Source organism: Branchiostoma belcheri, unplaced genomic scaffold (genome assembly GCF_001625305.1).
Source record: "Branchiostoma belcheri isolate BF01 breed outbred unplaced genomic scaffold, Haploidv18h27 scaffold1, whole genome shotgun sequence".
In the NCBI taxonomy this organism is placed as follows: Eukaryota; Metazoa; Chordata; class Leptocardii; order Amphioxiformes; family Branchiostomatidae; genus Branchiostoma; species Branchiostoma belcheri.
The window spans coordinates 6,236,220-6,261,521 of NW_017802379.1; the positions used below are offsets into that span (position 1 = coordinate 6,236,220).

General features: G+C 40.7%; 1 protein-coding gene across 1 annotated transcript; it reads left to right on the top strand.

The window, feature by feature from the left end:
- Positions 1-14,781: 14,781 nt before the first annotated feature.
- LOC109468043 lies at positions 14,782-16,466 on the top strand. Its single transcript, XM_019766303.1, has 3 exons — positions 14,782-15,145; positions 15,557-15,822; positions 16,426-16,466. The coding sequence occupies exons 1-3, from the start codon at positions 15,018-15,020 to the stop codon at positions 16,464-16,466; spliced, it is 435 nt and encodes a 144-aa protein (XP_019621862.1). The 5' UTR covers positions 14,782-15,017.
- Positions 16,467-25,302: the final 8,836 nt, after the last annotated feature.

Here is a 25,302-nt window from a genome sequence, read left to right on the forward strand (position 1 = left end):
CTTTTTATACACAGGCGCGCTGCATTATGTGCCGATAGCCCGCCCAATCAGGCGCCACGACGCAGGGTACACGTCAGCCTCCCGGTATACCTAGCCGGAGTACATCACGCCTTCTCTCGCCGTGACGGGCTCAAAGTGTGCGGTGCCTTCAGTTTTTTTGGCTGATAGCGTCAGTTTGTCTTTGTTTCTGACCGGCACCTGCCCACGTTGTAGTGATGAAAGCTGTACGGTTGTTGTTCATTTGCCCACGTAGGCTCTGCATCTAGCCTGAATGCTTTACAGCGTTTGAAGGTTGTTTGATCGACATTTTGCCGTCAGAAACAGCAATTTAGACGCCCACAGACACCACACGGACGATTAATCTCCAATCTTGAATGCCCTACTGGAAATCCAGAGGAAAATATACAGTGTGTGTAACTTGATCAACGTTCACAATTCCTACACACATTACGTTTGACACAACTGAGGCAAACAGATCTCAAGGACAAATGTTTTGAACAAACACAACGCACAAAAGACATTTTTTCCACTGTTTATTCAAATCATGAAAACAAGTACAGGTACAAGTACATATACATACACAGCTACTTTTACTTTTTCCTTCGTACTGAATGTCACATAAAAGCGTGAGCATTGAAGAAAGGACTGCCGCAAGGCATTCCATATTTTCATCTCTAGAGAAATAGATACACGTATTATATTACCGCGTTTCAGCAGCCAGGTTTTGATGCTTGGTGATGCTAATGTGAGTGAACCACCAAGTTTTAACAAGATTGGTGGCATGTCAGGACTCGAACCCGGTATACCTCTTGGTTCCGAGTCCAGCACTCTACGCCATACGACCCCACGTTATTAGATTTATGGGCGGTTCGCGCTCAAAGAACTTCAGAATCTGCAAAACCTTTACTTAAAACCTACAGCCTGGAGTCACAAAGCAATGAAGTTATCACTGGCGTTATGTAAAAGATTACATTATATCTATTTGGTACAGTGTTGTTGGTAACACTACATATGTACTAAACGCAGTGGTCTTTGAAGACATTTCAACATGCAAATGCCATAGGAGCAGCTGCAAAGCCTGGTCTAAATAAATTTTAGCATTGCCTGGCGCCGCTAGGTCGGCAATGAAGTTATCATGAGTTATCACTGCAAGGGTATTATATAAAGGGTATCTGGTACATAATTGGTGCACTACATAGGTGATAATTTCATCATACAATTGAGCTAAGAGTCTCCTTTTCCTGACATTGCCTGCTTGTAAAATTTATGCCTGGAGAACATAGTAGTTTTTGAAGCAGGATATACTCTCTCAACTTGCAAGCGCACTCAATCACCTGGTCTGAAATAATCTTATTTTTGCTTTACAACTCCAGACGGGTTTTTATTCATCAAAGTCTGGATACGTCAGACCTGTTCTTATAGTCACAGACCGAACATCATGGTAAGGAGTGGGTTCAGCAAAACTGCTCAATTCTTAGTAGGAACCCGGTCAAAAACGGGAATCTGATTGTGTCAGTCTCTGTCTGATATGCCTCAAAAACGTTAACAACACAAAGTCTACCTTAAATGACATAGGATGTATCTATATGCAGCTGTATTTGCAATATCTCTGAATAAAAGTGTTGACATTTTTTTATTTAAAATATGGGTCTAAGGCTAATACTGAATATTATCCTGTCATGCATGAGTTCTAGAAACGTCTGCTCTGCTAAAACGTCACATTCCATGTAAGTTGGAGTTTACTAGAAACTTTTTAAGGTAACTGAACTGCCGGTCGATTGAAGGTTGTGTAAGCTAAGAAGTTCTAGACGAATCCCTGGGGTACGTACACTAGCTGTCGGCAATATTCCCCAAAGGCATGTATGTCTTTCTGAACAGTAGCCAACACTGAGAGACAAGCATTTGAATTCCATCCGTCCCTGGAATACGCTTCACCGGGAGTAGTTGGGTCACTTTGCTCCTTTTTCGGCTGAAGGTGTTTAGAGAAAGCCGTTTTCCCAGTTTTAAAGGGCTTTTAGTTTTAGGATGGATGCTGAAGAAAGAGCAATTTGCTCGTGACACAGGACGCCCGATGTTTATTGATTGGCATATGGAATGGAAAATAGATAGCCTCGGTAGCAGGCTCTACGGTTGGGGCTTTTGGAAGGCTTTTATAACGCGTGCAAGGCACAAGACCCAAAGCTCGTCAACTCTGTTCTGCTACATGATGTAACCCAACACCACAGGGTGTTGCTACAACACAAATCACCATCCATGGTGATAGACGTCTGGTCCAGGTCATCGACCTTATTTGTTTGGAACGGAAGAAAAGGAAAACGAAATTGAGCAAAAACAATATAAGGTAAACATGGTTAAAAAGCCGCGGTCGTAGAGCCTACTAGGGAAGCTAGGAATGGACAAGTTTGATGAACTCAAGTCACCCATACCTTCAGCAGGATTTCCAGGTATAGAGTGGATGCTTCTAGATCTGTCCACCCTGAACAAATATTTCCTAGAATTCTCTGATTGTCCCAGGTTACCCCTGTTACAAGCCCACCGCAATGAACCATATATAGCGATACGGAGATGTAAAAAACAGGTACATAGACGGTTATTTGTTCTTGTTACTTGCTTACGGTTAACATGTCAAGCGAAAGGTTACTTTTAATGGGTCCGTGGGTAGTAAGCAGTATGTCCAGTGTAAGTTAGAAACTCGAACAAAAGTTAGATTTAATACATGGTCGATCTCAGAAGTAGGCTAGAGGTAGTCCTAAAAGTCAGACAAAAGTTAGATTTAATACATGGTCGATCTCCGGAGTAGGCCAGAGGTAGTCCTGAAAGTTATGTCTTTGTGCACATAGTTTACAAACTTCCAAACACAACCCGGCAAGTCTTCATCATGACCACAATACAGGATTTTGCCCTCCACCTGTTGAGGTCTTCGCCCGAAGAGCCGATACAATCAACGCCGATTTAAGGAAAAGTAACGCCGGCCTATGACCGACAACTTAAGAACGAGGGCGTACTCCTTTTTCTGCTCTAAAAGCTTATTTCTATCCTGTCATTTCTACCGCAGACCTAGCCGTCTTGTGGGTGCTAGATGTTAATGTGAAGATCACGACGAACACGACAAAGTAGTTCGTAAGGCTAAAACTAAGTCCGTAGTTCAATGAACTCAGCTAAAGAAGAGACAACCCCAACCAATTGAGTGGCCGTTCGTTCAACCCGACAGAAAATTGTTGTTTTGGGCGATGTTTCGCATACTTAACAAAAGTTTAAGTGGGAGTATTTTGAATCTACATGCTCGCAAATTGTGCCAAATTACACGTGCGCGGGTAAGATTCTACTCAACGTAAATATCAGGTATAGGTACCAATTGGCATACGGGTCTGTCTTAACAAGATTCAGCACACAATAACACATTAGGTACTGATTTTCTATAGCATCTCCAATCGGAAATGATCCTGTTTGACACAGCTTCTTCTGAGACAAAATAAGAAGGAAGTTGTTTTCAAAAGCTATCGGCTCATTTTCTTTGAGTTGTATTCAGAGTTATTCAGAAGGGCCGGATGTTTTTCAACAGTGTGTGAATAGAGAAGATACTCGTAGCTGATTTAGCTGGTTTAACTTGAGTCATGGTTGTCTTCGTGTTACACAAGTTCATCCCGAAGAGGGGTTACAGACCCCCATCATGTGAAATGCCCCGGGCGGGGGGAATTAGTTGTCACACAAATCTCCTGTAGTTCCACATGGCATACAAAATGTGAATAGGTTCCGATGGTTCTATCTACGAAATTTGGCTGATTTGAGTTTATGATTCCCTGCTGAATTCGGTTGCTCCTCACAAGTGTAAGAAATTTGTAGACGACACAATTAATTCAGATGTGATTTTTGATAATGGAATGTTTGTTACTGTATCCGAAGTAGCTGCAGCGATTAATTCGCTCCCAAATGGGAAGGCATGTGACTCGGACGGTCTGTCAGCTGAGCACCTGAAGCATGCGGGACCTCGGTTAACCACTTTACTCGCTATTTTATTTTCGTCCATGCTGAGGCATGGCCATGTCCCCTCTGTCCTACTGAAGGTCATCCTTATTCCAATAATCAAAAAGCAGAACTTGAACCCTTCTATCAGAAATAATTATCGTCCCATTGCTATTTCCAGTCCGATCTTCAAATTATTTGAATGTCTCCTGCTCATCCGACTAGAGAAGCACTTGGCTACACCCGCAAATCAGTTTGGTTTTAAAACACATCATGGAACAGACTTGTGCATTTTCGCCCTAAAGGAAATTATTTCCTACTTCAGACGCCGAGGTTCGCCTGTCTTCGTCTGTTTTCTGGACGCTTCTAAAGCGTTTGACAGGGTCAACCATTACACACTGTTTAAAAAGTTAATTGACCGAAATGTACCTGTATACTTAGTACGCATTATTGTATATTGGTTTAGCATGTTAACCTTTAGGGTGCGCTGGGGGTCCTCCGTCTCTGATCACTTCAATTGCAGCAACGGTGTCCCCCAGGGGAGTCTTTTGTCCCCTCTATTGTTCAATGTATATGTCTCTGACCTTAGTGCTAAGTTAAACGCCGCTAATGCGGGCTGCTTTATTGGAAATTTTGCTGTGAACCACCTCTTCTACGCAGATGACTTGTGTTTAATCTGCCCCTCAGCAAAAGCTGTACAGAGACTGATTGATATCTGCGAGGCCTTTGGTACCGATAGTGACATGATTTTCTGTACCAAAAAAACAAATTGTATGTACTTTCCATGTGATCGAATTGCTCTGAACGGAGTGCCACCTGTAGTGAAGTTGTACGGCAAACCCTTACCGTACGTCTCTTCGGCCACCTACCTCGGCTTCCAAATCACTCCCGACCTCTCTGATGATGACTCTATTCGTAAACAAACCAGGCATATGTACACAAAAGCTAATTCACTTATCCGCAAATTTGGTCACTGTTCTCATGCGGTGAAGCGCACTCTGTTCATAGCACATTGCAGTGCAATGTATTGTGCTCAGCTCTGGTCCTGCTACAGAGCAGGAAACATTCATAGGCTACGAGTTGCTTATCACGATGGTCTTAAAATCCTACTGTCTCAGCCTAGGAGCACTAGTAACAGCGACCTATTTGTACAGACTCGTGTTGACACGTTTGACGCCAGGCGTCGGAAGTTGTTGTGTTCTTTTGCTTCTCGTCTGTTAGCGTCTGAAAACGCAATTGTCAAATTGCTGCTCCGCTCGGAGACCTTCTGCTCGAGCCCATTCTGGAGCCACTACTGTAGACTGGTCCGCCCGCCGTAAGGGCTCGACAGTCTTTTATCCACTTGTACCCACTTAGATGTTTTATTTTTTAGATGCGTTTGTGTAATGTTGTCTGTCTGTGCTATGGGCCATTGAGCCTGAAATAAACAATAAATAAAATAAAAATAAATTATCGTGTTAAAGAGTTTTTAAAAGCTGTCACTACACCATTAGGCCTAGGGCACATGTAGTGGTGTTTGAATTATTCCGTTATTACAGATACAGAATGTGAAGGCCTGAACATGCAAATAACTAATGGCCTAAACGAGCTAGTCATTCTGAGTAATAGTATACTATAATCACATCAACACTTTTATGTGCATAGTTTGATTACATACAAATGTGAATAGATTCCAATAACTCCATAATTTGAGTTTCCCGTGTTGAGAGTCTTAATAACTCTTATTATACCGCCAGAACGCCGTACAAGACGAAATTATATTAGCATTTAGGTTACTCCATATAAAGGTACGTGCGCATATTATAAGGTAATGGTCTAATAAGATCTATTCAAATGTAAAGTAGTGTCTTCCGACCTTCCCGAACCGAGAAGAAAAACTGTTGTAAATGTGTGCAATCAAGATTAGTATCGTTGCTGAGTCGGAATAAAGTCTCAGGCAATCAGTCAGGAAGAGTTCCCGGGTGCGCATACATGCAGAACCGTGTGTGTGGGAGGGGTTCAGGAACCATGTTGAACTATAGCATAATCAGCATCATAGGAGCCTCAACTGTGCGCCGAAATATTATTCGGGCGATCTAGTTCGAAAGCGTTCAATTTGTGCGGTGGGGAACAGGAATAATATGGGGACAATACCGTTTGAAGCAGCTGGGGTGTTCGCATGCTAACGATTGACTTAGGAGCCCGCAGAAATGACTAAAGAGCCCGCAAAATGCTCCCCAGAGTGGTGTTTTCCTGTGCAATGGGGCAGAATGACACTAAATACGCAGTGACAGGCTTTCAGACACTGGAAATGTGTGGTTTGTCCAATCAGACATACTTCATGTTCAGACTTCAAAACGTTTGGGTCAACCCAAAGCTTGTCAACAGAGGAAAATGTACAAGGTAATGTACAGGGAAAATGGATCAACAGCCAGGAGGGTCTGTTTTCGAAATTTCTGCATGTTTAAGCATATATGACATGTCTGAGGAGTTCAAACCCAACATTCGTGTTTACGGAAAGACTCTTAGACACTTTTGAAGAAAAAAAAGTAATAAAAGACGTATACGTACTGAATTAATGCATTAGTGAAGGACTGATGGGACAAGGTTAAGGTAAAGGTGAATGTGAAGTGATGAAAACTATAGTGAGGAAAGAGAGATGGCATATCAGTTCAACAGAACGGCAAGTTTCAGAAATGAGTAGTCACGCGGGTTTGTGCACAAGCACTTTTTGTATTGGAGCGTGGTTTAGACAAGGCAATAGAGTAGCGTTACAGATGTTTTTGAGCGGATTTTGAATGAATGAACTGAATGCACTTCAACTTGTTGTACAATGTACGGCAACAATGACAGTGCAATCAATACAACAATACTAGTATTTGAATGAGTAAGCCAATAGGTGGGCAATTTTGATAAGTTCAAAGACCACTTGATCAAACAGAGCAAAGATTCAGTAAGGTTTTCAAACGTATTCTCACTCCATTCATGTCGTCGCCAACTGACATCAACATTGTTACATGCTAGGCCTTAGAAAATAAGATAAAATAGTTAACGCTGCTTTGCCACGTCAATATCTTATGTATCCTATCTTCACTGTGGCTAAGTGTATTTTCATCTTATAAAATGTGGCATTGACAATTTGACATTCACAGTGATATTCAGAGATATTTTTGTATTAATCGTGAGAACAATCTTGTAAAGATTATCACTAGATTGAACTTGACGCCCTCAATGGGAACTTTCTGGTAAGAAATGCGATAAATTATAATCCCGATGAATCTGAGTTCATCGGATAATGGTTATACGTGCATACTTAAAGGCTTCCAATTGCTCTTACGTCATCATGCCTTATATGGCGAGCATGTGTTGACTGCTCTGTACATAAGCTTTATTTAATGAGACAATATGACAGATTTCCACGAAAACGTACCTACTTACCAACTAGGGAACTGACAAGATTATCTCTGCAATATGTACGGAATTACGACATGATTGTGAATGAAGCATGGTATTTAAGGATCACAGTCTAGAGGAGTCTGAAGAAATGACAAGGAACGTTTTAATCTCATCATTTTCCTTCACGCACGTTCCTCAACAGCACCCGGATTGAGAAAAATGAGGCAGTATTCCCTGTCTGCGGTTTTCCATTGCCGTGAGGAGCAGACTGCACTGGAAGGACTGCCACTGAAAGCACTTCAACTCACGTTCGACCGCGTGTGACCGTGCGTGCGATACTAGTACTCTACTCTCTCACTCTCTGAGCTTTTCACAGGTTACGTTGGAATAATGATTGGGACGAGAGTTACTGCAGGTTACTAGATTCAAGAGCATGGGGCTTAATGGTTTGGTGTTTGTCCTAGAACCCACAGGTGTGGAGTTCAAATCCACCAACATTCCCCGATGTTGTGCCCTTGGGAAATGGACTTTACACGACTTTCCTAACTTCACTCAGGTGGAAATGAGCACCTACTAGCTTTGGTTATGAACGCCAGCAAGCCCCATCAACCAGAAAACAACTTCCCAAACGTTATGCTGGCATTCTAACTTGATAATGGAATTTGGCTGTCCTTTATCGCGACAGTACACTGCTAGCAAGCCCCATTACTGAGAAAAATAATGTTTACATAGTTAATAATGTAGATATATCAGAAGGGATATGTGGCATATCTGATCTGATGCTCATTTGCATAATGACACGCAGGGCGTTTTGGACTCTTCTGCTCTTGTAGTGTTTATTACTTTATGAACACCCCCACTTTCTAGTGTACTTCACCACCATACTCCTTGTAGTCTTGTACCACCAATAACACTTGTCACTGCCGTAGTACATGTATTTATAACGTTGTAAACACGTCACTATGTCGTATGATGTACTGTATTACACAGCTAGTTCATCTAATCTGCAGTCCTTGTACATGAGCCGCCACTCTCGTGTCACTTTTAACTCTCTATGACATTATGAAGTGGTAAAGTTGTCTGGTGACTATAATAAAGGCTACATTTGCAGGGAAAGGTAATTTCATCATGTACTGAATCCACAGTCGATGTTTTCTCCATGATAAACCTTTACATAACCAATGTAATAAACGTTTTCATTTCAGTTCGTGTCTGGTCAATCTGATTTTACTGGTGTTTGTTCCTGTGAAGTCAGCAACTGGTACAAAGGAATATGAAATATGAAATATGAAATATGAAATATGAAATATGAAATATGAAATATGAAATATGAAATATGAAATATGAAATATGAAATATGAAATATGAAATATGAAATATGAAATATGAAATATGAAATATGAAATATTCAAACCCAAGGTTAGTGACTTTATCAATCAAATATGGTGTATCTACAGGTGGAGAGTTTGTTGTTCATTCAAAATTTTCTCTACACTGACCATCCAGTATGTTCATTGACGCAGATGCTTTCGCCATCATCCTCTGCCCCAACACCACTAATATTCCTACTATCCTCAACCCCCTTCAATTTCCATCTTTTGCATGATATATTATTGAAGAATGCTAGTTTATGGTTACGCACGCATGTGATTTCGTGTGATATATGATTATTAAGTGTTCTTGGGTTTGGTCGTCCCACTTAAGAGTATGTAGCGTCGTAATGTACGTTAGCAGTTATAACAAAAAGTCTGCAAATCTATTCGTGACACGATCGCGGTAGGAAATACAGAAAGATAAAGAATGGAAATAAAAAATCTTATGGTTTACCTTCAAGTTCTTCGTCTCCGATAGAACATCGTATAAAATATCTACACAGAAAATATTTGTATTCTATTGAACATGTTTTGACCAGCGTTAGCTTTAATGCGTATAATCACATTATTCTGCCTGTAATGTGCGAAGTTTCATTGCCAAGACGACGCCCTTATTTATAGCTTTACACATGTTGTTGGCCGAATTTGTGGGCCAACAGCTGAGAGATTTCAAATACATGTAGCTATAGCAAAGGAGCGATACAATAAGAATAGAAACAGGTGGGAGGGATTACAAACGTGCACAAGTATTATTTGCTTTTGTGTGGCGTCGGGTGGCGTAGTGGTAGAGCATTTGACTCTGAAACGGTGAGACCCGGGTTCGATCCCGAGTTGTACCCGGGACATGTCTGGACACGAGAAAGGCACTTTACACGAATTTCCTCACTCCACCCAAGTGTGAATGGGTACCAAACTTAGGTTGGGGAAAGTCGTATTGAGGTCACCTTGTGGCGCCGAATGGCAGCCGCACAGACCCTTGAGACAGTTCCACAAAAGTGTGTGGGGCAAATATGTTATGATTGTTTGTGATTATTGATCGATGCTTAAGCTTATGTGATTGCAAACCGATTGTAAACCCTGCATCAATTTAGCGCTGTAAAAGGCTGTGAGTGCACGGGTAATGTTTGACCAATAACCATTTATTATTTTATTAAAGCTTCTTAATAAAATCCGGGTCAACATTAAGACTGCATCTGAAATAATAAGCAGTGTTCTATTGAAGATGAATGGAAAATATTGTTTTATGTCTTATATAATCCTTGTATATTCATCACTTACAGGAGTGTAAAGGGGTAGCTGTGCAGTTTCTATTTAGAGCCTACAGTTAATCCCAGAGGAAGTCATGCAGCCAACCTAAGTAGGGCAACCTTTTGCCAGGATTAGTAAAGACTGACCAGTTTTCTAGCCTAAAATCCAGCCACGAACGGTAGACCTGCGCTCCTATCTGTCTCTGCTTTGGTAGATAGGCTTGGGTGTAATGTTCACGGCTGGGTTCCAGACTATCACCTCCCCACTAGCCTCTATCAGGCTTCGGGAGAAGGCTGGGAAGCTTAAGAGTAGAAATTGGCCAAATAGGGAGCTCGAGAGATAACAGGCCGGGAGAGTTGGTCCGCCAAAAAGTACAGTGCGCGGCAAACTGTACTCAATAGCGGACCAACTCCCCTGGCATGTTATCTCTCTCTCTCTCTATTTTGCCAATTTCTACTCCTTCCAGCCGCCCCCCGAAGCCTGGCAGAGGCTACCTTCCCACGTCAATTTGAGAAATGCCATCTCCCATCCACTTCACACAGTGGCACAGACAGCAATAAATTTAAGTGTTTAATTTCCGTCTGGTTTCAACTGATCGCATGGGTGGCGTTCTACCCCGCATTATACATTGATGAAAATCTATCTTGATACAGTTGCACAATGCATTTATAGGGAGGAAATTACAAAGTTCTTTATGACGCATCCATTGCTAAGTATTATAGAATACATCATTCCAATCGTTCTAAATCACATCTGTGGTATATTACCAAGAAATGAAACGGACGCAGCTAGCTACACCTCAGCTCAGAGATGGCATTTTCTACTAGAACATGTACAACTTCTATTTTCTCATATTATTGTTGTACCAACAGAGACATGACATTAAAGCTTTGCGTGTCACACTCCATCATAGCCATAAACGAAGTGCCATCCATAAACACTTAATTTACAATTAGCTGCAATACTTCGTAATCATGTATGTATGTGTAGAAGGTATAAACCCCTTGTCAGCGTTCTCACAGTGTGTGTGAAGTGGCCAACGTTGAGACTTAAGACCTACTTGAAAGTCTCGAGTGGAGCTTTGCGTCTAGAGCTTTGCGTGTCACACACCATCATAGCCATACAAACGAAGTGTCATCCATAAACACTCAATTTACAATTAGCTACAATACTTTATAATCATGTATGTACGTGTAGAAGGTATAAACTCCTTGTCAGCCTTGTCACAGTGTGTGTCAAGTGGCCAACGTTGAGACTTAAGACCTACTAGTACTTCGAAGTCTAGAGTGGAGCTTTACGTCTAAAGCTTTGCGTGTCACACTCCATCATGGCCATAAACGAAGTGCCATCCATAAACACTCAATTTACAATTAGCTGCAATACTTTGTGATCATTTATGTATGTGTAGAAGGTATAAACCCCTTGTCAGCGTTCTCACAGTGTGTGTCAAGTGGCCAACGTTGAGACTTCAGACCTACTTCGAAGTGTAGAGTGGAGCTTTGCGTCTAGAGCTTTGCGTGTCACACTCCATCATACATGTAGCTATAAACGAAGTGTCATCCACAAACACTCAATTTACAATTAGCTGGGATACTTTGTGATCATTTATGTATGTGTAGAAGGTATCAACCCCTTGTCATCGTTCTCACAGTGTGTGTCAAGTGGCCAACGTTGAGACTTAAGAATGCTTCAAAGTCTAGAGTGGAGATTTGCGTCTAGAGCTTTGCGTGTCACACTCTATCATAGCCATAAACGAAGTGTCATCCACAAACACTCAATTTACAATTAGCTGGTATACTTTGTAATCATGTATGTATGTATGTGTAGATTGTAGAAGGTATAAATCCCTTGTCAGCGTTGTCTCAGTGTGTGTCAAGAGCCCAACGTTGAGACCTAAGAATACTTCGAAGTCTAGAGTAGACTCAGTGACTGGCATGAGGGATTTCAAAAGCTGTATACGTCTAAAAGACGACCACTTTCCTACCCTTATGTAACCACTACGTTTCACGTTTACCGTAGGCGGTGGTAATGTTGAGACCTTTTGAGAGTACTAAACCTTTTTCTCTTAGAAGGCCACACCAAGTAATTTGTATGGATGACGTCCTCTGGAGACCCTAAATCTAATGCGAGAGCGCGAAAAGAAACAAGAGGGCCGAAAAAAAACAAGATGCCTAGATTTGAAATATACTAATAGGCGACGAATGTTAGGACACAAATTGAATGCGAGAACACATTGTAACAACCAACAAGTCTTTTATTCGTCATGAAAACAGCAATAAATCAGTAAAACAACAGTTTTCGCCCTTCGCCCTGTCCTGTCTCTTTCCTTTCATCACATCTTCCAGTCTTGCGATTTACGGCACTGCCGCAGAGTTACAGGAAGCGGAATTTCTTGTTTTTTTTCCTGGGAACATGCCAAAATCTGTGCACGCGCGGACGTCATCTATACAAATTACTTTGTGTGGCCTAACAGAAACCATCGTTATGTAAGCTAGATTTGCGGTAGCTTCTGGCAAGAAAAACGAACACACATCAGTCACCATTATTCTCAAAGGAGCCATCAAACACGGCGATTCACAGTAGTATTTAATCTTCGTAAGTGCGTAGTGATCTTCACTAATTCATGCCCTTAAGCGACAACCTGCCGCCAGGCATTAAAAAGAGCTGTGGAAAGCAAAGTTAAGACGACAACATTACCAAAGACTGCCAGGCAGGAGCTGTTAAACCTCTATAGTCTGTTATATACCACTGCAGTGCGGCGTGCGCCCGGGTAAATGCCGATATCTGGCGCGGAAATTCTCTTCGATTTACTCAGGCTTTTACGACGGAGAAGACTCGGAGGATTCTAGAAAGTGTCGTTATATAATCTAGTGTCTGTCAGCCAAAGTTCATCTTCAGTCGTTACGTTCTGCACTTTTAAAGCTTTAATTGACGACGAGGTAAACACTCATGAGATATCAGGCCTAATGTGCAGCACTAAGTTGTTAATCGTGATCGCTATTATTAGATACAGTACGCAGTGCAGGCAAGGCAGGGGAGACCTCACCGGTACCGCCTCTCAGAATGTATTAGGATAGATGCACGGCCGCCATCTTTGTCTGTTTCGAGATTTCTATCATACAATAAAGTTACAACAGTGGCAAATGGGAATAAGTTTTTAGTGTACTACAACTTCTTATTTTTGAACTTTTTTGTCTGATTCAAAATACATATTCAGAAAAGTTACATCGTATCAAAAATCAGGTTTACAACATGCAGCATTCTAAAGCACATCATGAAGAGTTCTTGAAGGATTGTTTTGGCAGTTTGTACTAACTCTGTCTAGACGCCTTTCGGAGAAAATACTAGTAGTACAATGTTGGGTTCTAATGGGGTGAAGATTTTCCACTTGACCCCAGGCTGGGAAAGGTGAAGGTGGCTCTGTGAATAATTGGACAATTGTTCACGGCAGGGTTTGTTTTTGTTCCAAAGGACTAGGTTTGTATTCTCATCATGTCTTCCCTGCAAGAAAGTTTTGAGGACGTTTGGCATTTTACTGAGTGTGTGTGTGTGTGTGTTTGTCTGTGTGTGTGTGTTTCTGTCTGTGTGTTTCTGTCTATGTGTGTGTGTTACTGTATTGTGTGTTTGTCTCTCTGTGTGTTTGTGTATCTGTGCATGTGTTTCTGTGTGTGTTTCTATATACTAGTACATGTTTCTGTGTGTTTCTCTCCGTGTGTGTGTGTGTCTGTCTGTCTGTCTGTCTGTCTGTCTTTGCGTGTGCTTGTGTGTGTTCTCCGTGACGACATCGCTGATGTCCACGTTCAAGGTTCAAGGTGTGTACTTGTGTGTGAGTGCTGTGTGTGTGTGTGTGTGTGTGTGTGTGTGTGTACCGTAACGCCCGCCCCCCCCCCCCCACGCGCGCGCGCAGACACAGACACACAAAGGTAGACTCCTGATAAACTTGTTAATCTTAACCTGCCGGCGACGATAAAAAAGTGCCGCCATATCCTTTGCTGTGTACTTTCACAGAGGTTGCCATGGATGCGTGATTATATTGCACGTACTCCATGAATGCAATTATAGTGTTAGATTCTAATGCATTTACATGTACTCTTTGATCGATGAAGTCTTCTGTCCTCTTCATGTTTACTACCTGGTTACGGGGAAAAGATAGATCATAACAACATCATCTTGACATTCCCGTCCTTGTCTTTGGTTACCATAGCACCAGACGGACGATCAAAACAAGTTTCCACGGCGTGATGATGACTCTCGCTGCGGGCGAAAACAACCATTTGCGAACGTGGAAGCGGCAATTTTCAGTCAACTTGCGTTCTCAAAGAGGTCGAGCGTCTCCTTTCCGCCTGAGTGGTTAGGCCAGGAGAGCTAAATGGCTTCCTAATTTCGATACTTCAAGCTCTAATAGCTATGGATCCATCTAGAACTGCTGTTGACAGAATGTTTTTCTCGAGGGAGCGCGAGCCGATAACTTGCTTGTTTGTATAGTTTTGTACCAAAACGTGATCAAGTTTGCAAAATAACACAGAACTTCTCGTGTGCTGTAGCACCATGAAATACTACTAGTACCTAATCGTAAAATAGAGACATGGCTGTTCAAAAAGTGCGGTTTCCGAGCCCTATAGACTTGCACATTACAAACGGCCATTACGCTAGACCTTCACATTCGTGAACACTTCAACAAGTCTAAACATCTGTGAAGACACAGTCTGTTGTTCTTTTCCGCTCCCTTATCACCATTCGTCGCACACTCCATGCCTCGAGGGCGTCCTATAGACTGGAACATCCACAAACTATACACATACCGCAAAACCAACATGGCCGACAAACAATCAGAAGTTGTGCTACTTCAGACTCTGTACCTAGTTTACCGGATAGTGCGTTAGTTATATTCATTTTTTGAATGAAGGGAACAGATTTTCTGGTATTCTGAGCGTTGTGTGGTTAGTCTGGGTGAGCATGGAGGAGTATAATAGACACTCTGCAGGTGTATCGTGGTTTACAACCGTCGTACAATTCCTTCCTTGTCGCTGAGTGTGCATATTACACTGCACAGCCAAAATGCCCGGGAGTGAAGCTTTGACCAAATCTCTGCAGGACGGTTTGGCAAAGTTTTTCCACTTCTACAGTCGACTGGACACAGAGGAACTTGTCAATGACGAGGAGACTGAGGAAAATACGAATTCGAAGTAAGTCTTCCCCCGTATCTACATTCTTGTAAATTGTCCCTGGTAGGTATAGGGGCGTTACTGGTATAACAGGTTGAATTTACAAACACTCATATATTTTAGTGTATGTAAACAAATAGTAAGGCCGATCGTTGTAACCAAGGACATTACGTAGAGACTCGTTGTAACGTATATTATAACGTCTAGGATTGGATTGGAGTCGAGTCGACATTCATGTGATGTCTTTGTGTAAACAGCAAAATAGAATAAGCAGATTAGATAGTAATTCACGCTTTAGCCGAGTGTAAAAACCGTTCGGTTAAAGCTATGAGTACAAAACATCGCGATGAGATAACGGTGAGAAACAACATTGTTGTAAAGTTGAAAAACAGAAAAAAGATATTTGGAAGTCTAAAATACTTATGTTCTCAGGAGAGAAAAAACGCAAGAGTTCAACAAGGTAGACCAGAGAGACTTGGAGGACGAAGATGTGGTTATATTTGACCGAACGTGGTACGTCACACGGCCGTCAGGACGACGTGATGGTGACGTCGACCCTCTGGTGATGACGTTACGTCCAGCCGGACAGACCGACGTCACCAGGACGCTGAGACATCTGAGAGGGTTGGTCACGTGCTGTCCTCTCCTTGGATGGATCACAACTGTAAGCGTTAAACGTTTGACTAAGGCCACAGCAAGTAAATTTTATGGATGACATCCTCTGCAGATTCCAAATCTAATGCGAGCGGGCGAAAAAAAAACAAGGCGGCCCGAAAAAACAAGGTTCTTACATTCTCGAATTTTGACTCAATCTTTGTACAAATGGTTTTGATTCAGTGGGAACAATACATATACACAGCCGGCATCACATATCACTGCATCAAAGTAAGAAACAAAACATTAAATCAGAGCCTTTTCTTGTTTCCACTCTTCCTAGTCATCTGCCATCCACCTTCCGGCATGGGAACAGACATCTTTGCACATTTTCGGCATGGTGACCACTGTCAGAAGGCAACATAATTTCGTGTTGTTTTTTTTCAAAATCAGGCGAAAATTAATGCGCGCGCTGATGTCTTCCATAAAAATCACTTGCTGTGGCCTGAACATGGGTATACCTATATAGTACTGAAAATTACTGAAAGTTTACAAATTTCTATATATACTCGTCTGAATATAAGGTAGAGATTCACCTGTTGTCCTTTATTTCTGTTCCTTGCCACAATAAGTGATATATAGTTCAACAAGAAAGGTTTTCCAAACAGATACATATTTGAAAGTCTTCCTTCTCTCACTTACAACAGACCTGCCCTGTCCTGTGTACCTGTCGGCGGAGAGGGCATGAGCCCCTCTAGTCACTCTCACATGGAGCTTGGTACCGGCAGAAACCAGTCTTGACTTCCATTTGGTGATCCCGTACGACCCACTAACAACAGGAACCTGAAGGTGAGACTAACTAATAAAATAGATGGAATTGGATTTATGCTAGAATGTTTGCTATATACCCATGTAACAAAGTACAACTAATCTAAAATGTGTATGTCTACTCCTGGTTACTTTAATGTGCATTTTACACACGATCAAAAAAGCGTCGCCAAACGGCTGAATCTACCATTGCAGGAAAACTCGCATCCAGCTGGATCGCTAGCGGTCCCCACTGACTCGTGCAGATCGGATTCTGACATCTGGGGAAGTCTCCATCCTTTCGTCGCCTCTGGTGACTGCGCCGCTGGTGACCCGCCGCTGGTGACCCGCCTCTGGTGACCATCTACGTCATCACAGTTTAAACGTCACAAAGCAAGATGGCGGCGTAGGGATCGGTGATGGAACGAGTTAGGACAAAGTTGGACCACGTAGACCAGAAATGTCCCTTTCCAAGTCAGGAGCAAGCTTCAAGTTCCAGCCTCTCGTGACCGGCCCTCAGATGAATGGGCAGGAGTCGCAGGGCCCTATACAAAGCTTTTTAATGTGCTGTAAGTAAAAGTTTTGGAAAGTTTTGGACAATACCACAGTAGACAGAGGTGGAGTGTCGATGTGCCCATGTGGACGTTACCAAGATTCAATGCTGACCGGTCTTTGACCGTAAATGATTCATTATCCTCAGTACCAGATTCCTGGGCGTATCCTTGCAACATTCCGCATAAGTATATAAGAGACCCTCTTGCTCCACAGTAAGCACGATGTCAGGCGAATAGTGTGAAATACTATGGTTATTACCTATTTCATCTGTGAATCTGTACTTAAAATGACTGTACAATAAAGGTTATTATTATTATTATTATGTTTTCAATTATATGACCATTTTTCAACGAGGTTTGGTCAGCTTTAGTAAGCTCAAAAAGCGAGCGCGCGCGTGTGATTTTCACCATAACGTTACATACTGTGTGTTTTACTATGAGGATGGCGTTCAGCACCAAGGACAGGTACCGTTTGCATAGAAACATGTGGTGCCGAAGCTGATTGAATTAGCAGATTCCGGCTACTATACTTTGACCAAATTGAATATACGTATTGCTGCTGACACTGCCTGTGTGTTATTTTGACACAAACTAGTCCGAAATTTTGAGCAGAGAGACATTATTTTTCTGTGGGGATTGATTTTTGGCGGTAATGTAGTTGTGGTTTATCAGGGTAAATTAGACCAGCCGCGAGTGTTGTACACAGCTGTGTCACAGTGGTACAGTCCACTCAAGTTTGCGTCTGTTGGAGCCACGCGGGGAAGACCAGGAATTATTTGTCAACTTTTTGGTAAATTTTCGGCTTCCAGTTCGAAAAACATTCATTCTAACTTGTAGAAGAAATCTTCGGGGATGTTTCTACGGCGGAGTTGTGTCGTTTTCTGGATTTTAGGGCGAAGAAATTGCGGATTTCCTGACGTGGTGGATTTTGGAGAAGACGAGAAAATGGCGCCCGAAGGATGACGGCGTGGTCGTGGGGAGGGCAGAGTTTTCACAAGGTAAGGCAACAAGCCGTGCCGTAGAATTTATTTCCCGCAAACTGATAACAACATACACGTTTCGGTATATTCGTGGTAAATTTGTGTGATTTTGAGAATGCTTTGTGTAGTTCTGGGTCGTTGTTGTTTCAATATATCTCACTGTGATATTCACTCTTCACGTCTTCTCCCAGAATATCACAGTTAGGTATTGCTACTCTTGAGTTAAATTTTCAAGAGAAAAAAAATTGACGTTTGTTTTTGTATACCTGGTCTAATAATTTTGCCTCATATCTGTGAAACAGAAAGGAAACATGGGTAGAATATTTGTGGGAATTTCCCTCATGGAAAACGAAATTTTGCCTATCGATATGCATGCAACATTTCTCTTCATTTGGCTGGGATGACAAAGAAACACCACTTAAACTTGTTTCTTGGATTTGCCATCCTTTCTTCCTGATTAAAAAAACATGTAACGTTACTTGAAACATTCAGGTTTGTGTCAACCCCAAAATCCTCATCTTTTGTCCTAAAGTCTGTTTTTTTACCTTCAATAATTTTAGGTATTGGGTAGGAATTCTGTAATGTTGTTACATGCATCTGATTTGTTTTTTGTTTATTCGTAGAAGCAACTAATAAACATCGAACACTCTCAACTGTATGAAGCCAAAAAAAAACCCTCTAACGTTACATGTGTAAAGTTAGTGTAATACATATATTCACATACATGACATTGTGTTAAACCAAACCAACTGTACAGAGTACCCTTGAGTGTCTACAAATGCATAGCAACTAATCAAGTCTTAAAAGTTGTTATATTACAAGTCTCCTCCTGGGTACAATTTTTCTCATCAATACCCTAAATTGATTATTCTTTATACAGTTAGGTGATTGTGTGCTAGCTGTACATGTATGTTTAAAACATGACTTTTAAGCTCTTCAAGAATGGCATCAAAAGTTTCTGGTCTAATAGTAGTTGTTAAGCTTTTTTATTGTCTGTGTATGACAGGGCTGATAACACCTTGTAACTTGACCTTGTTTTCATGTGATTCTGTAGTTAGCTGTGTGCTGAGGGTTTGCCAGCTCTGCAAGTGTTCCTGTCCAGATGAGATCAGACTTGTGATGGCAGAGGCACCAGGTGATCGGATAAAGGAGTATCAGGCCAGGTGAGGAAAATTGGAACTCTGCATTTTGCGTACCATTTACTTGATTATTTGAGACAAGTGTGTAACTTGGTATCTCTACATAGTTAGGTGGCTGCTGACTGATGCAGTAGTGATGATTCCTGTCTGAACCTGACAAGACTGGGCCAAAGACCAAGCAATTTGAAGACCCAAGAAGAATAACAGGTGGGAAAAAATCTGAATCCTGCATTTTCCAAGTTGCATTTTTTGGGTATTTTACCCAATTGTGTTATTTCTAATGTCTCTATACTATTCGTTAGGTGGCTGCTGACTGATGCAGTAGTGATGATTCCTGTCTGAATCTGACAAGACTGGATTGGACCATACCAGACCAGGCAACCCCAGAAGGCTCAAGAAGAAGATCAGGTGAGAAAAATCTTAATTCTACATTTTGCAAATTCCACTTGCTTGGAGCATTTGAGGAAAGTGTGTAACTTGTTATGTCTGTATATAGTGGTAGTACTTGGTAACTTTTTTCTGTTGCTAATATGTCAGAATTACAGTCACTGTGACTTTAAAGAAATAACACATAGCCTGGATTTTTTTATTTATCAATGACAAGCAAAGGGATAGTTCAGTTGTTCAAGTTTCTTATCTATCATTTAATGGTCAGTGTTGAGTGGACAAATTTTGCATCCCACTAATTATTTCCTTTCCTTATTAAATGTAGGTGTGTCCTGACGTTCCTGTGCTGACTGAGAGAAACCAGTGATGACCGACGACTCCTGTCCAATGCAGACCAAATGAGGGCTTAGCAAACCAGTTGACTTGAAGACACAGAAAATTTGAGGCACAGCACAGAAGACCACCAAGACATTGAACTGGTAAGTTTGTATTTCCAAACATACATTTGAAAGGTTGACATGTTACGAAGATAACCTACATAGTGCCATCAGTGACAGTTTTGTCTGTATTGAATATAAACATTTTTTGTGGTCGGTTACATACTCTTTTTTGTAAAATGTAATCAGATTTAGCTATAAGTACATCAGTTATGTAACTTAAGTAATTTTTGCTGCAGGCAATATTTCCTGCAGTTGGTGATACACAAATTACTGTAAATCACTTTGTGGAGGTGGCAGGTGTAGGAAAAAGAGAGTTGGAAAATTATTTGTTCACGGTTATGATAAGTTTGTGGCACAGAAGTGACCGTGAAAACCCTGAATACGAAAGGACTGAAAAATCGTAATTTACAGTGAATCTTAGACCACACCAATTTAATGGTCTTTCTTGGTTCTCAGGTTTGCCTGCTTGATTTTTTTAATGATTTCCAAAAAAATATGCTCACATTTTGGCACATAAAGAAAGCCCTTGTCTTCCTTGTTGTTACTGTCACAACTTTTCTATTTATCCATGCAGTGATTTGATTTAAAGATGAAAATTCATTGTTTGAGTTATAAACCAGCCCAGTATTTTGAAGGTTGTGGCTCCTACCATACCACAATGTATTTGGAGTATGAAAGGATGCCAGGCGGACTTAAATTTAAAAATTTTCCCCAGAGTGCTGTGCTTTATTGATTTTCTGCAAAAATCTGTGATAAAATTGGTGTGATCATTGTAAACATTTTCTTAGGAGGGCCAATTGCTGACTTTTGTTTTTCTGTTTTCAAGATGACATTGTGGATGATCCGGAGACTGGACTGCAGCAGGAGGAAGGACAGTCACCAGACTTTTGTTGACAGATCTCAACCTGAGTGTGTAAAAGAAGATGGGGAGGTGTGAGTATGTTTCCTTACTAACACATGACAACACTCCATATGCACACACAATGCACTCTCTTTTGCTCAGTTCACTCTACTCTGAGGGTCGGCAAGCTCTTTTTAGGTGAGGAGCCATTTGACGTTTGTCATCTTTAATTCGATGACATTAAGGACACTGAAAAATTCTTTGTATCGTATATTATTATTAGTTGAATGCCAAATTGCCCCAAAATTGTGACTTTGGACCTCTATAACAAAAGTATCTTAGTCGGCCACTTCAATTCCACCTATTTTTCCTGAATTCATGTAAATTAGCATCACTGACAAAATTTTAGTAAACTGTTGAATTTGCCCCAAAATTGTCGCTTTGGACCTATACACAGTTAAATTCTCCCACCAAAAAGCTTTGAATTAACTCCACGTTGTTATCCTCTTTGTATCGTATAGTGGAATGCCAAATTACCCCAAAATTGTTGCTTTTGACCCGTCCACTTCTAAATTCTCGTGCCAAAAAACTTTGTATCTTAGTCGGCCCTTTCAATGCCACGTTGTTATGCTGAATTCATTTTTTTTAGTGTCAAGGAAGAAGTTTTCATATAGTTTAGCCAAATTGCCCAAAAAGTATCTTAGCCGGTCACATTTATTTCATAGCTCTTGAAAATTGTTGATTTGTTTGCCCTTTGTTTGCACTTAAATTGTCTGGTCAAAGAACTTAGCAGGCCACATTAATCCCATAGTGATTCCTAGTTAAGTCCATTTTCCCGCCCCCAAAAAAACTGATTGGCACCTGCACCTGGTTAATTAATTGGATTAAGTTTTCCCGCCAAAAAACTTAGTATATGAGCACTCTAATCTTGAACTTGTGCCCCCCTCCCCACTCTTCCTGCCCACCTCCCCACACTTCTTCCATAACTCAGAGTATGTTAGTTACACTGTTCTCTGGACTTCTTCGCACATGTAGTCACCACACTCTGCTACACAAACACTTGGTTCATCGAGTGCAGTTTTTCCACCACTTAGACTTTAGAATAATCTCTCGCTCTCCTGGTCGGTCAATGCACTAAGTGTACTCCCCGGGGGATGTCTTTTCGGAGACATTGATGCTTCGACACATCAGTATACCAGTGCAATTGACTGACCAGGAGACCCAGAGATTATTCCTAAGTCTAGGTGGTGGAAAAACTGCACTCGATGAACCAAGTGAGTGTGGTGACTACATGTGCGAAGAAGTCCAGAGAACAGTGTAACTAACATACTCTGAGTTATGGAAGAAGTGTGGGAGGTGGGCAGGAAGAGTGGGGAGGGGGGCACAAGTTCAAGGTTAGAGTGCTCTATATACTAAGTTTTTTGGCGGGAAAACTTAATCCAATTAATTAACCAGGTGAGAGTGCCAATTAGTTGGTTTTTTTTGCGGGAAAAGACTTCACAAGGAATCAGCAAAAACAAAAGCTCTTCTTTTAGACTACTTTGATTCCCAAATTTTCACACTTTAACACTGAAAACTGTCTACTGACTGCCTGAACTTCTGTACCTTAAACACAGGCTACATTTCAATTAGGAAGCTTTTTTACGTAACATGTCAACTTCATATAAAACCTCTCACTCAACTTTCTATCTACAGTTATGTATCATTTTACCTGCAATTTTTTGCCCGAAAATTTGCCAAAAATGGACTACTTTAAAAGCGTGTACAACACGGAACTTTGCAGAAATTCAGGAGACACCTGTTTGTACTTGTTTGTGGTGGTCAGGATTTTTAGCACACTACTTTTAACTCAGAAAGTCACTTTAAAGTATGTGATCCTCGTATTAAATGTTCTATCTGTTGCAGAGACCACCGGGACCAGGAAAAGAGATCCTGACCCACTGTCAAGACCATACCTGCTGGTCACTGGACTTTTATCAACCTATCACTTTAAGTACTGTTTAGTTATACTACCTAAACTTTCTGTAACTTTGCTACATTAAAAGTTACAAAAATGTAGAAAGCAGCTACATTATAAGTAATTATTAATCCTTGCAAAAAGAGTTTTGTTTTGCTGATTCCCTTTCAAACATCACACACAGCTTACCTGTAGTACATTTCACTCTACAGAAAGAAAGCACAACATTGCCTTTTCTATTTTCTGTAAAGAAATAGGACATATTTCCAACAGTCATTATGAGACCAAAAGTATTTCCCCAGAAATCGACTCCTTCATTGCTTCAAAAGAGTTTGTGGAACACCTATAATGTGTTGTATATTTTGTTAATATGAATAATCCTGCTTGTTATTTGACAACCAGAGACAAACACATACAATTCTAGGTAAATCAGGGTCTAGATTTGTATGTTTATTGTATGCCTTTTGCAAATTCATAATTGCAAGCATGTTGCAGTGGAAATATAATAGCATGTAAAATCACATGTTTATAGTATAATACATATTTTAGAGATTTAGATCACTCCGAGTCAGAGTGGATATTATGATTCATCAAAGAATTGTTCATTTGATCATGATCATCACAAAAATGTCTTTGTTTCATCTAATTTTTAACCATGTTTGACTGTGTTGAGTGCTTAAAATTGCATTATTCATCTTTGAATGTTTTATTTTTTTTTGTTTTTAAATTAGTAATTGCTTGCTACATCATGTAGATTGTCATTTCTTCAGGATAATTTTTTTTCAGACTTAAAGGACTTTAAAAAGAGGGAATCAAATTAAAGTTTTGTGGTTGTTTTGAACAGACTATATTCTGGACCTTCCTTGAAAGTTACAAATGCATTTGCACTGTCATTGTGACATTGAAAAATCAGAAAACTTTGTCAGATACAAATGCTAAATCTTGACTGTGCATGTTATCTTCACCAGTAAACATTACAGCTAGAATTCATGATCATTATGAAATGTCTCTTCATTTTATCGTAATTTTCCATTTTGAATGCTTTTATTTGCCTTAACATTGGTAATTGTTGCTTTATCGATTGTTTAGTGTCACTATATAGATTTTTTTCTTATATAGTCACATGAAGGACAATTGTCGTAATAGAAATGTTTTTTAAAAGGGTGGATGTGGATCATAATGAAGAAGATATCAGGGAAAACAGTTTGATCACAAATGCTGTTGAAAACATATCCCATTGCTATACAGAATGAAACAATTATCAAAAGTGCTCTCCTCAATAGGAAAATGTACTGTGTTCTCCATCATATTTGCAATAAAATATTAGTCACAACCTTAAGCTAGGTATTAGTTAGGAATGTGAACTCTTTCAGAAATGACAACAAATAGACGCTGAGGGAGGGCCAGGCCTAGCTGAGTTTCAACAATGGCATTTAGAACAAAAAATTCAGAGGATCGCAAACATGCCCTTAATCCCAAGATCTTTCATTGTCATTTTTAAGGGTCGGCATGGAAGGTCCCAATCACGCTTAGCACACTAACTTTTGTAAGGCAGTGACCACGATTTACACTTGACATTAAATCAGAGTTGTTCGACTTTAAATTATGCAAACAGTAGCAATTAGGTGCGAAATTCTGCAGAGCGACGACCCCGTATTACGCTTCACTTAATTGTACAGGCTGGATGTTTTATTACACACATTACATGTAATGGTGAATAGAACGACCCGGCATCCCGTTGTGCAAAACTAAAACAGCTGATTACGCATCGCGGCATGCAGACCCTATTTTTGAAAGAGTTCATAAATGAAAGTAGACTCACAGTCAAGTCCGTCATGTTCTCTTGTCTCGTGGATGAAGGTGACAGGTTCCTCAGAAACACAGGCGGGTCCTCCAAGAATGTGGACAGGAACACAGGATAGCTGACAAGTCCCACAATGTCAAGCCTAAGGTGTAAAGAAAGATCACAGGCTAAATATAACTACTCACAGAGCATCATACATTGCAAAAGTCATCTGAAAACTCGATTTGGGTTGGGGTTTGAGTTGCGCTAAGCTTTGTTTAATAGAACATTCAAGAAAAGGTACACATAGAATATCATGACCATAGAAAATTAGACATAATACATATCACATAATAATATAGCACATCAAAACAATCAATATGACAAGTTGACAGAAGAAACACCATGATACTAGACATTAGCCAATGGCAAATTGAATCAGACCTGAAATACAATAATTTCTTAACAGGTACCGTCACAACACATGAAATGCATTTCAAACATCAGTTAAACAACATTTAAGCAAGGCTCATATTGATAAAATAAGGCAGTAAAAGGTGAATAAACTGAACTAAAACAGTAAAAGGCTTTGAAAAAAGCGGCTTTGAAAAAGCGCCCCTTAACGGCCGTTTTATTAAGTGCAGGTTTAAACCCAGGGAACCCGGGCGCCACAAATACTTGACACCATTCTGTGTT

Bases quoted from the DNA above. Each gene is read 5' to 3' on its own strand.
- LOC109468043 (XM_019766303.1), top strand. From the start codon at position 15,018: ATGCCCGGGAGTGAAGCTTTGACCAAATCTCTGCAGGACGGTTTGGCA. The intron at 15,146-15,556 runs GTAAGTCTTCCC...TTATGTTCTCAG, and splicing joins GAGGAAAATACGAATTCGAA to GAGAGAAAAAACGCAAGAGT. The intron at 15,823-16,425 runs GTAAATTTTATG...CACTTACAACAG, and splicing joins TTTGACTAAGGCCACAGCAA to ACCTGCCCTGTCCTGTGTAC.